Source organism: Zootoca vivipara, chromosome 8, assembly GCF_965207765.1.
Source record: "Zootoca vivipara chromosome 8, rZooViv2.hap1.1, whole genome shotgun sequence".
In the NCBI taxonomy this organism is placed as follows: Eukaryota; Metazoa; Chordata; class Lepidosauria; order Squamata; family Lacertidae; genus Zootoca; species Zootoca vivipara.
This window is the reverse complement of record NC_142591.1, coordinates 34,114,451-34,129,176: the sequence shown is the minus strand read 5'-3', so window position 1 is coordinate 34,129,176 and position 14,726 is coordinate 34,114,451. Positions and strand designations below refer to the sequence as shown.

The window sequence follows — 14,726 nt, the reverse complement described above, 5'->3', positions numbered from 1 at the left end:
GGTGGGAGTTTTAAAATGTCTGCTTTTTTCTACTTTGGTAAATGCACTAAGTGCTGTATAAAAATGCAGGCTAGCACAATAAAAATGATTTTAAAACATGAAAATACACAGTACAATAAAAATAGCAAATAGTAGAATTTAAACATATAAGAATAGAGCAGAATGTTGTAGCAGCAACATAATAAGCTGACATTATCAAGAAAAAAGACACAAAAGAAAAGGGAAAATTGCAAAAATTTCAGAAGAACTTTTATTCTGTTATTGTTTAACTCTCCAATCTTTGTCTCTTTTAATCCTCCCTTCCATCTTGACTTCTGTTGTTCTAACCATGGGCACACACGTGATATATCATGGTATGAGATTATATAGGGAAGGGCGATAGTGGTAGAACAATTGCTTTGCATGAAGAAGGCCCTTGGTTCAATCCCTCCCATCTCCATGTAGATCTGGGAAAGAGTTCTGCTTGAAACTCTTGAAACACATCAGTGCAGGCAATACTGAACTAGATGGATCCATATACTGACTAATGCACTGTCTAAGGCAGTTTCCTATATGCCTATGTTCCTTCCCAGTTCCCAAAATTTTATATTAGAACTTTTGTAGGTTGATTTACTTTATTCAACTGCTGGAAATGTGTGCTGTGTGTTGTGGCCACTACATCCTAGTTCATGTAGAGGTTTCTCCATTTATAAATATTGGGAGGACTTGTATAAGTGAGAGCTGACACTGTGGAACAATTCATTGTTTATATATAGCATGCAGAAACGTTCGGAAATACATAGTTTTGCCCAAAATTAGGCCCATGAATCAACAGTGTGATGCAGCAGCAAAAGAAGCTAATGCTATTATAGGCTGCATCAACAGAAGTACAGTGTCCAGATCAAGGGAAGTCATAGTACTGCTCTATTCTGCCTTGGTCAGACCATACCTGGAGTATTGTGTCCAGTTCTAGGTGCTACAGTTTAAGAATGTGTTCAGCTGGAACATGTTCAGAAGAGGGAAACCAAGATGATCAAGGGTCTGGAAACCAAGCCATATGAGGAATGGTTGAAGGAGTTTGGTATGTGAAGCCTGGAAAAGTGGGGACTGAGAGAAGATATGAGAGCCATCTTTGAAGACGGAGCAAGCTTGTTTTCTCCTGCTCTTGAGGGTAGGATCTGAACCAATGACTTAAAGTTACAAGAAAGAATATTCCGACTAAACATCAGGAGTAACTTTATGATAGCAAGAGCTGTTCGACAGTGGAACAGACTGAGAGATGGCAGACTGAGAGAGTTTTTGCAGACTCTCCTTCCTTGGAGGTTTTTAAGAAGAGGTTGGATCTGTCATGAATGCTTTAGTTGAGATTCCTGCATTACAGGGGATTGAACTAGATAACCCTCAGTGTTCCTTCCAACTCTACAATTCTATGATTCTGTACTCTAGTAGGTGAAGCAAGAGACACCCATGACAAAAATACTTGTCTGCCCCTGTATAGACCTTTAATATTAGATCAGCTTAGAGTTTGGCATTTAAAAGTAAAAAGTAAAACCATGAATTGCCATAAGTTACTTTAAAAGAGAAAGAAAATGGAAGATTACAGAGAATGCATGAGATGGGGAAGTGGTCAGAGCAATGGTCCATTTATCCTAGCATTCCTGTTTCCAAGAAAGTTCAGCCAATTGTTTTCTGGCCACAGTAAAACATGAAGGCAACGCCGCACATCTGCAGCTTGGCATTAGCAGCAGTATATCAATGACTAACAAAATAGATATTATTATTTTGGCTTATTCCTTCTTTAGCTGCTCTGATCCTTTCCTAATAATCTCTTACTTGGAATTTGCATTCTTTCCTTTCCCTGAAAAACATTTGAGTTAATGTTTTTTGTGTTATACTCTCCTGCACCCAACACTCATCACTTTATACCCACACATGGACGTCTGAACAGTACAGCTTACTAACTTCTTTATTATAGTTGTCTTTATATCACCTCCTGAGTCATACTGGCCTCTTTTGGTTACTGGTTCCTCCACACTCCAATACATACCTTAGAGGAACTTTGAAAGTGAAATGTGAAAGCTGCATATGTTGTTTCTGCTATTAACTTCTACCCAGTGTCTTCCACAGAGATTATCATATTAGGCTATGTGCAAATTATTTGTAAATGTGCAAATTGAGTTCTTTCATACATGCATATACTTGACATATCTGCTTTAGTGTAATGGGAAGCATACTTTATGCAGTCATTGAAGTTGTGCACTGCTAGTAGAAGTGTTCTGGATCCAGAGGAATAAGTGAATTATTTTGAGCCAAAACAGTGCTCCTCCTGATTGACATATTGCCATTATTTCCATCACAGAGTCCTTTCTGTTCATTTGTGTGAGGTTATTCACACATATTTATGTCTTATGAATTGTTGAACATATGTAGCAAAATTATGTTGTTTTGAGTTGTGAAAAATATGTTGAGGGATTCACAAGTGAAGAATGCACATAGATATTTCTCAGATGAGGACATTAAAGTACCACATTTGTAGGACTAACTGATACTATCAATCCATTTTTCAGTCCTGGTCTCATACAGTGACTGCCATATGGAGGCCACTTGATGATACCTCCTCATAATAGCTTCTCTATGTGAGATGTATTGGTATGCTCCAACTTGCTTCAAAAATTGACTGCTACCATGTGGCTTGCATCATTGCTGCTAAAAACCTATTTAATCAGCACTGAGACAAACCACATTAAGGAGGATGATCCACATGATTACTGAGTACACACAAACAATTTAATACAGGGGTTAGCCACTGACAAGAGGCAGTGGGCCAAATCAATTGAGATATATGTTGTGTGAGGAGATAACAGGTAGCCCAGGGAAAAATAATGTATAGCAAGGAAGTGATAAAAAATTGTACTCAGTTGTTGAGTATTTCTTTTAGAACTGCAATTTGTATCCACTAATCCAGTTGCATTGTGGGTTAATAACAAAGAAGCTTAACCTTCTCCTTTCTACTTGTAAAAATGAATAACTTTCACTGTTTTGCAGGAGAGAAACCGTTCAAATGTGATGAATGTAACTTTGCTTCCACAACCCAGTCCCATCTGACACGGCACAAACGTGTTCATACTGGAGAGAAACCCTACAGATGTCCTTGGTGTGACTACAGGTAATAGGTTCTTTAGTGAGAATGAAATGTAAATTGATAAATTCATGTAAATTGATGAAGAAATATGTTGACATAAAATCATCATCAGGGCAGCATTAAGATAAATAAGAGGGGCACTTATTTCTCAAAATGTGTTGGGGGGTAATGGAACCCCTGTTCTGAAGCTTTTTGATGTGAGACACTGAAGTGCTAATGCTATTTATTTCACAGATGTTCTAGTGTCTGTTCAAATTCTCTGTGGAGGGACTCCTGATCTGCTTTGCCTTTTCGGATCAGCTGCAGTTTGGGAGAAAAAAAATCTTGGTTGAGTTGCAGCCATGACACTAAAGAGGAAAGTCCCCTTAAGAATTGAACAGACTCTTTGTCCATTAAGTATTTTAAATGGAAGCACCTGCCTGTTACTTTAGCAACACAGATTTTGGTTTATTTGTGAAAGGTTTGTTTCCCACTGTGGATTTATAGAAAGTACGATTCATAGGCAGGATTGGGTATCCTTTTTTAAAATTAGAAAACAGGGCTGAATGGCTATGGGTTTGCCATATTTCAAATGAGATATTGAAACACTGCTTGCCCTTTATAGACTTTCAAGAATACTTCTTACATGTGTTGTTTTGAATCTACCAAAAATGTTCATTGTTAAAGCTGGGGGCAGGGAGAAGAAATTATGACAAAAGTTGTTTAAAAGTAAATATTCCATTAGAAAGTCTTGGTCATCTGTTCCTATATGTGCCATGTTACGTTTGACAATGAACTGGGTAATTCTCATGGCCACCATAGAATTGAATTTTTCTTCAGTCAGCTCTTCAGTGTTTATTTTTCACTACAGAATTAAATTCTGTCATTACAATACATTACTACAGGCATAAAGGTAAAGGGACCCCTGACCATTAGGTCCAGTCATGACCGACTGTGGGGTTGTGGCGCTCATCTCACGTTATTGGCTGAGGGAGCCGGTGTACAGCTTCCAGGTCATGTGGCCAGCATGACAAAGCTGCTTCTGGCAAACCAGAGCAGCACATGGAAACGCCGTTTACCTTCCCGCTATAGCGGTTCCTATTTATCTACTTGCATTTTGATGTGCTTTCGAACTGCTAGGTTGGCAGGAACTACAGGCATAACACTGACTGATTTTTAAGTCACGAATATACCTTTATTTTAAAGAGCAACTAATTCTACAGAAGCATCGTTATGCAGGTTGCCATCTGCTTATTGTTATTGTTATTGTTTTGTGTGTATTACTTTGTAAATTATCAGAGTGAAGGTAGCAGAAGCAAAAAAAAATCTATAGAAATAGGTAAGAAGCTTAAAACAGCCAGACCTGCAAACTGCATTAATTTTATAAAAGCACCTTTTCTAAAATATATGTCACACGTGAAGGATATCTTACAGGCTTACAGATAAATGGCATGCATTTTAATATAATTATGTAAACTAAAATAAAATATGTTACATTTATTATGCATAATAAACTAATTAAACAATGCTTGGTAAGGGATTATAGCCTCTGACATCAAGTGCAGAAGGATTCATTATGTGGATTCAGCAGCACTTGCATTCTGAGTTAGGGAAAGTGACTGCAGAGAACACTTGTCTCTTTTTGGACAGCTTCCCTAGGGAGTTCATGGTTCCCTTTTATTTTTGTATATGCTCAAACGTTGTAAAATAAAGACCCATTTATAATAACGTTCCAGTGTATGCAACAATATAATTAGAACAAAACTAGGATGTGGGTGTTCTTTTCAAACTAAATAATCTTTCAGATACTTTTGATATGTCAGCAAATGCAGTATAGCCTGTTGTTTCTCAGTTTTTCAGAACATGTGCTGAGATTGCATAATTCTTTATCAGAAGCCCAAAAAAGATGCACTAATGCTTGCAAGGGGAGCCATCGTATGAAACTGATGGTACAGAAGAGTATGTGATGTTAGTCACAATAATCTTCAGCTGTTTAACATATGATGACAAGCTGGATAACACTTCATTTCATTTACAAAGTATTGTAAGACTATCCACCTCTAGGAAGAATGTAGCACTTTATGCTCATGGGACATAATTTTCCTGTAGCCAGACACTAGCCAGGTTGGGAACCCTACCAGCAAAGTACTGTACAGTACATGAAAAAGCAAAAATATGACAAATGAATCTTTCGCTCTGATACTGATCACATATCACTTAAATAAGACAGATTAAATGTTTTCCCTTCTGAAGTGCAGAGGGGAAGATTGCCTGGTGTCCCATATCAAGATAGGCTGTGCCCATGTTCCCAGGATGTTGAATGTATGGAACACATTTTATTGCATTGTAGTCTGTATAAACATGTTAGACAACATCTAATCAATCCATTACTAACAAAACAACCTGGAATTGCTGACTTATTTCATGTCAAGGTTCTGCTTGAGGATAGGTTTGATACTATTATGCTGGCTGTAGCAAAATTCTTCATGGAGGAAGTAAAATAAAAAATCAGTACATACAGGCTAAGGCTCCTCTGTTGGCTAGAAAGGCAAATTTTACAGCTTGACGACTGTTTATAATTACTATCGTTGTACTGTGTTTGGGTCTGTGGACCGCAATAAAACTGTGTGTGCCTATATATAACCTATATAATCAGCAAGTTAATGTGTAGCCCTGTGGACTGGCCTAATGGTAACATTTCCTGCACATTATACAAAGTGAAATAAGGACTCGCATCTAAAACACCAGGTCAATGTTCTATGCACAAAAATGACCTTTCCAGCTCCCAATGTCTGGTGGAAGCTTCCTTGCACACCTCAAATGCCTTCCAAAGATCAGAGAACATTTTGGAGTGGCAATTCATGAAGTATAAGCAAGGGTCTGCTTCCAGAATGGAAAAGCAACCAGAGTGTTACCCTAGCCTAGAGGGTGTGCAGGTTTCTCTGAATCTCCTGACCATGGTTTACAAGTCAAGTATCTAAGGCATACAAGGAATAGAGGTAACAAATTTACACGCTCAGATGGCGTCCGGTGTCTTAAGTATTTTCCCATGTATGGTTTTTTTTTTTAAGTTAGAGATGGTATCTCAAAGCATGTGAAGATATAGGAGTTCCTGCATTTAGGAACATCAGAATTTGCCTAATACCAGCCCAGGCTGTTTGTTCATCTAGTACAATGTGGTCTATCTAAATGGCAGCAGCTCCTACGGGTCTTAAGACAGTGGTATTTTCCATCATCCGCAACCTTTGAGCGCAGCAAGATAAGTCTTCAGGAAAATGGCAAAGACAAAAGATGTCCTTTCTTTCTTTCCCCTCATCTTGAAACTCACTCACCAAACAGCAAGGCATGAGCTGGAATATAACAGGAGTGGCCAGTACAGAGGGCCGTTACTGTGGCAGCCAGGTCAGAGTAGCAGAGCCAATCTGATGCTCCTGCTGGTATTCCCAAACCACCCTGCCTTCACTGCTGTATTGCCCAGCCCTCCCCACCGGCCATTCCTGGACAACAAGGTTTTTGTTCCAGTCTGTTTTTAGGTCCTGGGGATGCTGTCTCAGGGCCAGCCCAATACACTTTGATGCCTGGGGCAAAGGACAAGGTGCTTTCCAGTCTTGCAAATAGAAGCTGACTGGACTGGTTGTTGAACACTTCAGTGCTGGTGAAGTGACAACATCCTCCACTGAGGGCAGCTGACTAGCTTAGAGGGTGTAGGATAGCCTGTTTGACATGAACAACTCAGATCTCTAAGAAATAGGAACAGCCAGGGAGGATAAAGAGGAATGTTCTGGGGAGTGCTGCTCCCTCTACACATCCCAGCATCTGCCACCTGAGGTGGCTGCCTCATTCTGCCTAATAGAATGGCTGACCCTGCAGGTCCCATTTCTTGTTAGTATTTTCTATTAGAATCATTTAGTGTTTCATCTCCCTCCCTCTCTTTAAAAATTATCTTGTTTCATTCTCCACACTTTTCAGTTTGCCTAAATTTATAATGCTATGTTGAGGAGTGCTGGGGAGAAAGATTCCCCCTACCCCATATTTATTTAATGTGAAATAAAGAAGTCACCTTAAAAAGAATTCTAAAGCATTTCAACCCCACCCCACCCCCCAAAGGGGGGGGGGAACCCTTCCCTTCAGGTTTTGGGAAGGAATGTCATATATGATTTTTATTTGTACTTGCTTATTGCATCCAGTTTTTTTAAAATTAACCCCTCATTTTTTAACAGATGGACAGCTTAGTTTTGTCATGCATCTTGTGTTTTTCTTGTCAATCTTTATTAATTACAAGTTTTCACCAGCTACTCTTTAATCTTATTTTTGGAAACAATGGAACAATGATCTATTTTGCAACTTTTAAATTTGTAGCAAATCCCATATGCCAACTTTCAAACCTGGGAGGAAGCGATTGCCCAATCTATAGATTTTCTACTTGTTAAAACACTAGAATAGAAATAACCATGTAATCTAGGTTCTCTTCCGATGAAATTTGTATATTAAATGTGTTCCAGGGGAGTACTTACAAAGCCCAAGTACAGTAGTGTACATTACATATATTTTTAAAGGGTATATTCCATAGTCTCTTTAGCATGACTCTAAATTCAGTCTGACGTACAAATAATTGCATTTCTATTTTATTATTGCATCCCAATTTTTACTTGTGATGTACACTTTATGTGCCTCTACTAAGAGTCATATTTCAGCTGCTGGACTTTGTGAAAATGTGCTGGGGGGGGGGGGTAATGTCTCATAGCAGAATTGGGTTCTGTCATAGATTCTGGAGCCCAGAATTGGTGGAGTTGTTGACAAGGCATTTCATTTGGAGAAGAAGAGCATGCCACTTGTGTTGCTTGCACAACACTCCTTCCAGGGGGGAAAACACATTGGTAGTAGCATTCAAAGGCACTCAGCTTCCTCTTTCATGCCCTGTTCTCTTGGCCAGAGGCAAATGTCAGTATGGTGACTGGCTTATAGAGAAAAATGTGTGCTTATTGGAAAGCATGATTATCCCTTAAAACAGTATGTACAGTGCTGAGAACCGTGCTGCTTTTAAGGAGTTATTCTGCATGTCAGAACCATTTATTTAGTACACAGTTTGATAGCAAGCTTGGTGCTTTTCATTTCTTCCTTTCTTTCTTTTTAATGTGGATCCATAAGAGCTAGGTATTTACTTTCTCTATAAAATAACATACCGGGAGCAGAAAGGGAAGTATATTGGGATCTAAGATATACTAGAAATATTTCTCAACATGAGTATCCTTTAAAAAAAAGTAATTACTCTCTGGAGCTTTTTATTGTGCTGGTGATATGAAGAATTCTGTTTTATTAATAATATTGTTATGCCCCTTAGCTTTCTGTTTCAGCACGATAATTTCATACTGAGCTTGTTTTAGCTCTATACTCACATTCTATGATTTACTGTTCCTTGCTTTCTATACAATACTATTTGCGAGACATTTAGGGTGATATCTAACTAAGCCATATTCAGAAATAGAAATCAATAGGCTTAAGTTAGTTATGATTTGACTTAAGTCCATTGATTTCATTTGTGCTTGCCCTGCATATGACTTGATCAGATATCCACTTTAATTTCTTTTTATACCTGCAGGATGGTACCCTCCATTGCTGATCATGCGTATTAACAATTTAATCTTAGGCGTTAGGTATTAAATCACAACTTTATATATTCTGCTATGTCATCCTCTGCTTTGCATATGGAGTGGGAAACATGGCCCCTTGCTACTGTTGTAGTACCAGTGTGAACTTGATACCTTCTGGGATGTAATACAAGAAAGAGCAAGCCACCTCATCTCTGTCTTTGCCAGGCCAGGGATTTCACTGGTGGCTGCTGATGTTATCCCAGCCCAGAGGTGGTACAGAGTTAGTTGTATTCATTCTACAGTGGTACCTCGGGTTACAGATGCTTCAGGTTACAGACTCAACTAACTCAGAAATACTACCTCGGGTTAAGAACTTTGCTTCAGGATGAGAACAGAAATCGTGCGGCGGTAGTGGGATGCCCCATTAGCTAAAGTGGTACCTCAGGCTAAGAACAGTTTCAGGTTAAGAACAGACCTCCAGAACAAATTAAGTTCTTAACCCGAGGTACCACTGTACCTCTGCTACTGGGACACAATAGAGCTGATGTTTGGGCTCTTAGCTGTTTTGAAATTCATATTTTTCCAAGTTCATAAAAAGATTAAAAACCTTTCTAGTTAGCAAATTAAGGTTCAGGATCTTCCTGTTCTACAAGGAAAAGAGAAGCTACAGTTGTTGTTTTCTGTTTATCATGCATATGTTTCATGTTTCATCCCTTCAGCTTCATTTCTTCTGCCTCATAATTCATCTCAACATGCAACAGTTTTCCTTTCGGATTTATTGTGTATTAGTATGAGTGTAGGCTTAAAGAAAAGTAAGCAACTTTTTCATGTTAACCCCATTCAAAGTTTCTATGTTCAGGATGTACAACAACATCCTGAAATTATACTTAACAAATCTAGTGTATATTTATCTAGCATTGCTGAATCATTAAGCAGATGTTTATTTCTGTGTATAAAATATGCTAACTAATATATGGTTTGTGACATACCGTAATTAAAAAGTAAACAAGCACTCAGATCAATTAGTGTAACCATTTTTTTGAAAACAAAGTGACCTTACTTCTTTCTACATAAGAATCAAAATAAACATGTTTTTTTAGGTTATGCCTCTTTGGTCTCAATTCCCATTATGAAAGGACCAAGGCTATCTTTGGGGATGGTCATTCTACAAGGAATATCTATGGACAGTCCCTGGTGTGGTAGTTAGCTATTACTTTATATACATTATGGTAGAAATGCAAGCCTTGCAAGGAAAAACATAAACTATATTTTGACAGTACTATTTTGGCAGTATTCCCCAAGCATTTGAGCTATTATCATGTAATGAAGTTGTTGTGTATGTTCTTTAGTTCTGTGTAGATAATATTGCAAACTCTCCTTTTGTTTTCCTATTCTTGATGATCAAGGCTTCTGAAGTAAAAAGACTGAAATTATTGTTTCCCACCTGTCTCCAACTCTAAAGGGGGTGCATCTTAATATCAGTTACACCCATTTCAGAAGAAAGGAGTTGAGAAATTATTTTGTATAAGGAGGTAAAAAGCTTCCTATGGGATTGATCGTGGAAATGGGTAGTGCTGGAGGAGAATGGGGTATAGCCAACCTTAGTCCTACTCAGAGGAGACCCATTGAAATTAATGGGCATGGCTAACTTAGGAACATTAAAGGTATATCACGAGTAAAACTTATATACAACTCAACATGTTATAGAAGAGGCCTACTTAGAGGTGTATCTGGGAAATATTTAATGAGGGGATTAGCCGGGCTGAAATAATTATTCTTCACTTGCTTAGGATTCAACTTTTGGGATCTTTTTATAGATCTCTGTGAGTACAAAAGCTGATTTAATGTTGTTAAGAGCCAATAATTCCTTATTCAGAATAGTTACCGGTATAAGTTTTAATATATGGTTATATTCTCATCCATCCCTGTGCTCTGTCAAGAAACCTAAATTTGAGACATGCACTGAGTAACCAACTTGAAGGTAAGGGCTTGATGGGGATATAAGTGGCATGCACTGGTCTCCCACTGAGCGCTCTGCTACTCTACTTCCATGTGTCCTCATCTGCACATGATGGGGGAAGACAGCTGCCAGGTTGTTGACAGGTACTAGTTGTTGAGAAGATGTTTCACTGGTATTGAAAGAACTTTACTGGCTCATGATCCATTTCTTAATGTGATTCAAAGTCCTAATAGTGCTTACCTTTAAAGCCCTGTATAGCTTAGGGCCCTGGTACCTGAAGAAAAGAAAGACAGATCCTGAAGCTGAGGCTCCAGTATTTTGGCCACCTCATGAGAAGAGAAGACTCCCTGGAAAAGACCCTGATGTTGGGAAAGATTGAGGGCACAAGGAGAAGGGGACGACAGAGGACGAGATGGTTGGACAGTGTTCTCGAAGCTACCAACATGAGTCTGACCAAACTGCGGGAGGCAGTGGAAGACAGCAGTGCCTGGCGTGCTCTGGTCCATGGGGTCATGAAGAGTCAGACACAACAACAACATCATTTATTGCATTAGCCGTATGGCCATAGCACAAGTACAGACAGGCAACTGTCGCACAACAATAAAACTACAACAAATACAATTAGAACATTAAATATGAAATCCAAGTAAATGCAACTGGTTGGGTGAAGGCAAAAGGAATGCGTGTTGGGTAAAAATATAACAGGAATTTACATAGGACTAGGGCCTGGCTGGTTGGCCAGGAAAGTGGCCCTGAGTTTAAGGGCCTGTAAAATATAGATAGCTACATCGCGTGAAACCAAGGGGTTGGCGTCCACCAGTAAAAAACTTCATGCGATCGATGTCCCGTAAGATGGTCGTCGGGATTGAAAGGAGAAGCCTGGATCTTACAGGGTCATATAGGGAACAGTAAAAGAAAATGTATATAGTCCTCTATCATTCCCTCATTGCATGGGCAGAGTCGGAGGTTCGGTGGTGTGTTGGAAAAAGCGCTGTGTAAGAATGCTGTAGGTATGGCGTGGAATCGGGCTAGTGTGAAAGCCCTTCTTAGCTTGGGGTTTGTTAAATCACACAAATAGTGGGCCAGAGATCTAACTGCCTTCACGTGGGGAAGCCACGTGGAGATTTTAGCTGCCTTAGATTGTGCTAGGTCGAAAACTTCATCCCTAGCTAAGATCCAGCTACGGATTTTGTTGTTATCCCATGAAGTCAGGGCAGCAAAGTCTGGAAGGGAATAACGAACACAAATGGATTCCATATCCTTAGACCAGCTGCTGCTGCCGGTGAGGGCTGTAAAGGCTTGTCTGGCTAGTGGGTTTTTTTGAGAGTCGGACACGACTAAACAACAACAACAACCTGAAGAAACACTTGCTCCTATACAAACCAGCCTGTGTATTAAAGTAATTGTTGAAGGATCTCCTTCAGATGCTTCTGGTGAACAGAAAAAGGGAACTTTCTCAGTGGAATTCACTCCTCAGGGTGGGTACTGGGTTTTTTTAGAACTAAACGAAGATGTATTGCAATATTATTGTATTTTATTTTTTAAAACAACAACAACAACACACAACCTCTTGGTTTTGTCCTTGAGCTCAAGAAGTTTTGCTGAAATATAGTACTGTATATGAATCTTTTAAATAAATAAAATGAAAAATGAAGAGAGGAAATTAGGTCTGTTACTGCCCACACAGAATTGTGCCTCAAATGTTGCTAAAACTATATGAGGTGCTAAAATCATAGTTAAAAGTACTGTTGGACAGGCCTGGTTATCCTGGAGACAGAATAACTTGATTATCCTTGAAAACTACTGCATGAGCACCTTTTAAATGTTTGAATTGTGAAACTGACGTGGTCTGTTTCACATTTTGCTCACCTCAAGTTTTCTTTATTTAAAATGTTCCCTAAGAACATTTGATTTAGTTATTTTCTGGATAACCTCTATGTTTAAAATTCATTTTAAGGAGTCCCTCATTTTAATGAAACACAAATTTTACTACTAAACTATCAAGTAATGTTGCTAAATGAAGTTCAGGAGATCGCAACTACAAATTAGGTGCATTTAGCAATGATGGTTTAAGAGCTAACAATTAAATAGTATATGACTGCATTGTGCTTATAAGACATGACTTATTTATGCTTGTGTGTGTATATCTTTACATTTTTCATCTTTCTTTAACCCAAAGGCAAAGGGGAATATAACAGTGTATATAAATGTAATATAAGTTACAGCAGAAAAAACCTTCTTCTGAGGAAATATGCATAGGATTGCATTGTGAAAACAAATTCAAACATAAAACGTATTAAATTAATTTCTAGTTTCTCTGGCCCTCACCACCAGACAAGGCAACAGCAACTCTACACTGCTTTCAAAGGAAAAGATGCTACCAAAGTATGGAGCAGCCGTTGGGCATGGATATATGTAGGATAGCTCACATGCTCAGCCAGCTAAAGGACCTCCTTGCATAGTGGAGGAGCAGGCAAACATGGCAGCAGGGTTGCCAACTTGAATAAAATATTGGGGAGAGATAAGCCCCACCTTGCCTAATCACAAGACACGGTGCATGCACACCATTTGAAAGGCCCAGCCCCCGCAATTTTTTGGGGGGGGCGAAGGGACCTTGGCCCCTAGGAGTTGGCAGCATAAATGAATGACAGACACATCACTCCACAGGTAGGGCTGAATGCATGTAAATGCAGTTAGTGCAATCTTTGTTCACCTTCATTTTGAGCGAGAATATGAACCATTTTTTGCTTGGCCAAACCTAAATAAAGCACTGTGGTGACTTCATTTACAGTGAATGCATTTTCTCTTCTAACCTGAATGCTAGATGAGTAAGTCAAGCACCCAGCCAGCTCAGAGCTAGAAAGGAGAAAGTGCCTGGAGCTGAGGGTGCCAGACCAATGCTCAATAGGCAGCAGTACATTAACAGTGACTCTGCAAGAACTGTATCCATTGCTCAATACGCACTTTGTGAAGAATATACATTGTTGATTTAATGAAAACTTTCCGATTCCTTTGCTTTGCCATAAATTGTTGTTGAAACTAAGCAAGTTGTATGCACACCCCACTTTCTTTGGGTTGAATCAACATGGATACTGAAGCAAAAAGAATAAAATAAATGAGGGAGAGTTGTCAGAGGTTGATAAAAGAGTTGTAGCGATAGGGGAACTGAGAGAGTGGAGATGCAGGTAAGGTGTGGGTAAAGATGGCCCAGGAAAATATTTAGTGAAGTAGGTTATGGAAGATTTAAAGAAAAACGGGGATGGCTGGACTATCATACAGGAGGGAAAACATGGCAAAAAGCACTGAGATAAGCCTGTGAGAAAAAAGGGTATATAGCAAATGGGCTTGTGTGAACTGAAAGAATCAATAAGACAAGGGAGACAGTATTATTAGGTAGAGATGAAAATTGGTCTAGGTAAGACTGTAAGTCTAACATTGTGAGTACTGGTTGTCTACTACATCCTGACCAAAGAGATGAGAAGTATATTTCCATCCTGTTGCTTCCCTGGGTTCTTGACTGCAAACAATTACAGGTGATCAGTGTGCCAAGTATGGTTGCATGTGCACTGTCTAAGTTTCCACTTGGAATATTGCTGTTTTTATGCATAGTTAGGTCAGAGAGGCAGTGAGTTTCAAAAGAAATTTTAAGCTTGAGGGTGATGCTGAGAGGGACAGGGAGTCTTTGCAAGCAAGAGAGAGAGAGAGAGAGAGAGAGAGAGAGAGAGAGAGAGAGAGAGAGAGAGAGAGAGAGTATATTTAATGATAGTTAACCTACTTTTAGAAGTAGCCAACTCTAGGCATCCTCCCTAGCTACTAGCTTCTGTCTTGTCATTGTTGCTGTGAAGCAGCTTTTCTTCCCAGCAGCTAATGCTGATTCTCTGCAATAGGCTTTCTCTGCCATGAGCACAGGGACAGAATATGAAGCTACGATTCCTGAAGCTGAGCAGGAATCCACAGAGGAAGTGATTTTTGTTATTATACCCAAAAGCAGGTTACTTCACTGTGGTGAAAGGAAGTACCAGAAGATGATCTGTGACTCACCAGACACAATTTGTCCCCCAGTTGTATATTTTTC

General features: G+C 39.2%; 1 protein-coding gene across 4 annotated transcripts in view; it reads left to right on the top strand.

The window, feature by feature from the left end:
• Positions 1-14,726, top strand: part of ZNF407 (zinc finger protein 407) — a 349,915-nt gene that overhangs the window by 217,297 nt on the left and 117,892 nt on the right. For all 4 annotated transcript variants that reach the window (XM_088676266.1, XM_035125684.3, XM_035125685.3 and 1 more), the window contains one exon: positions 3,025-3,145. In XM_088676266.1, coding sequence (XP_088532392.1) covers positions 3,025-3,145 — 121 coding nt within the window. The remainder of the gene's footprint in view (positions 1-3,024; positions 3,146-14,726) is intronic.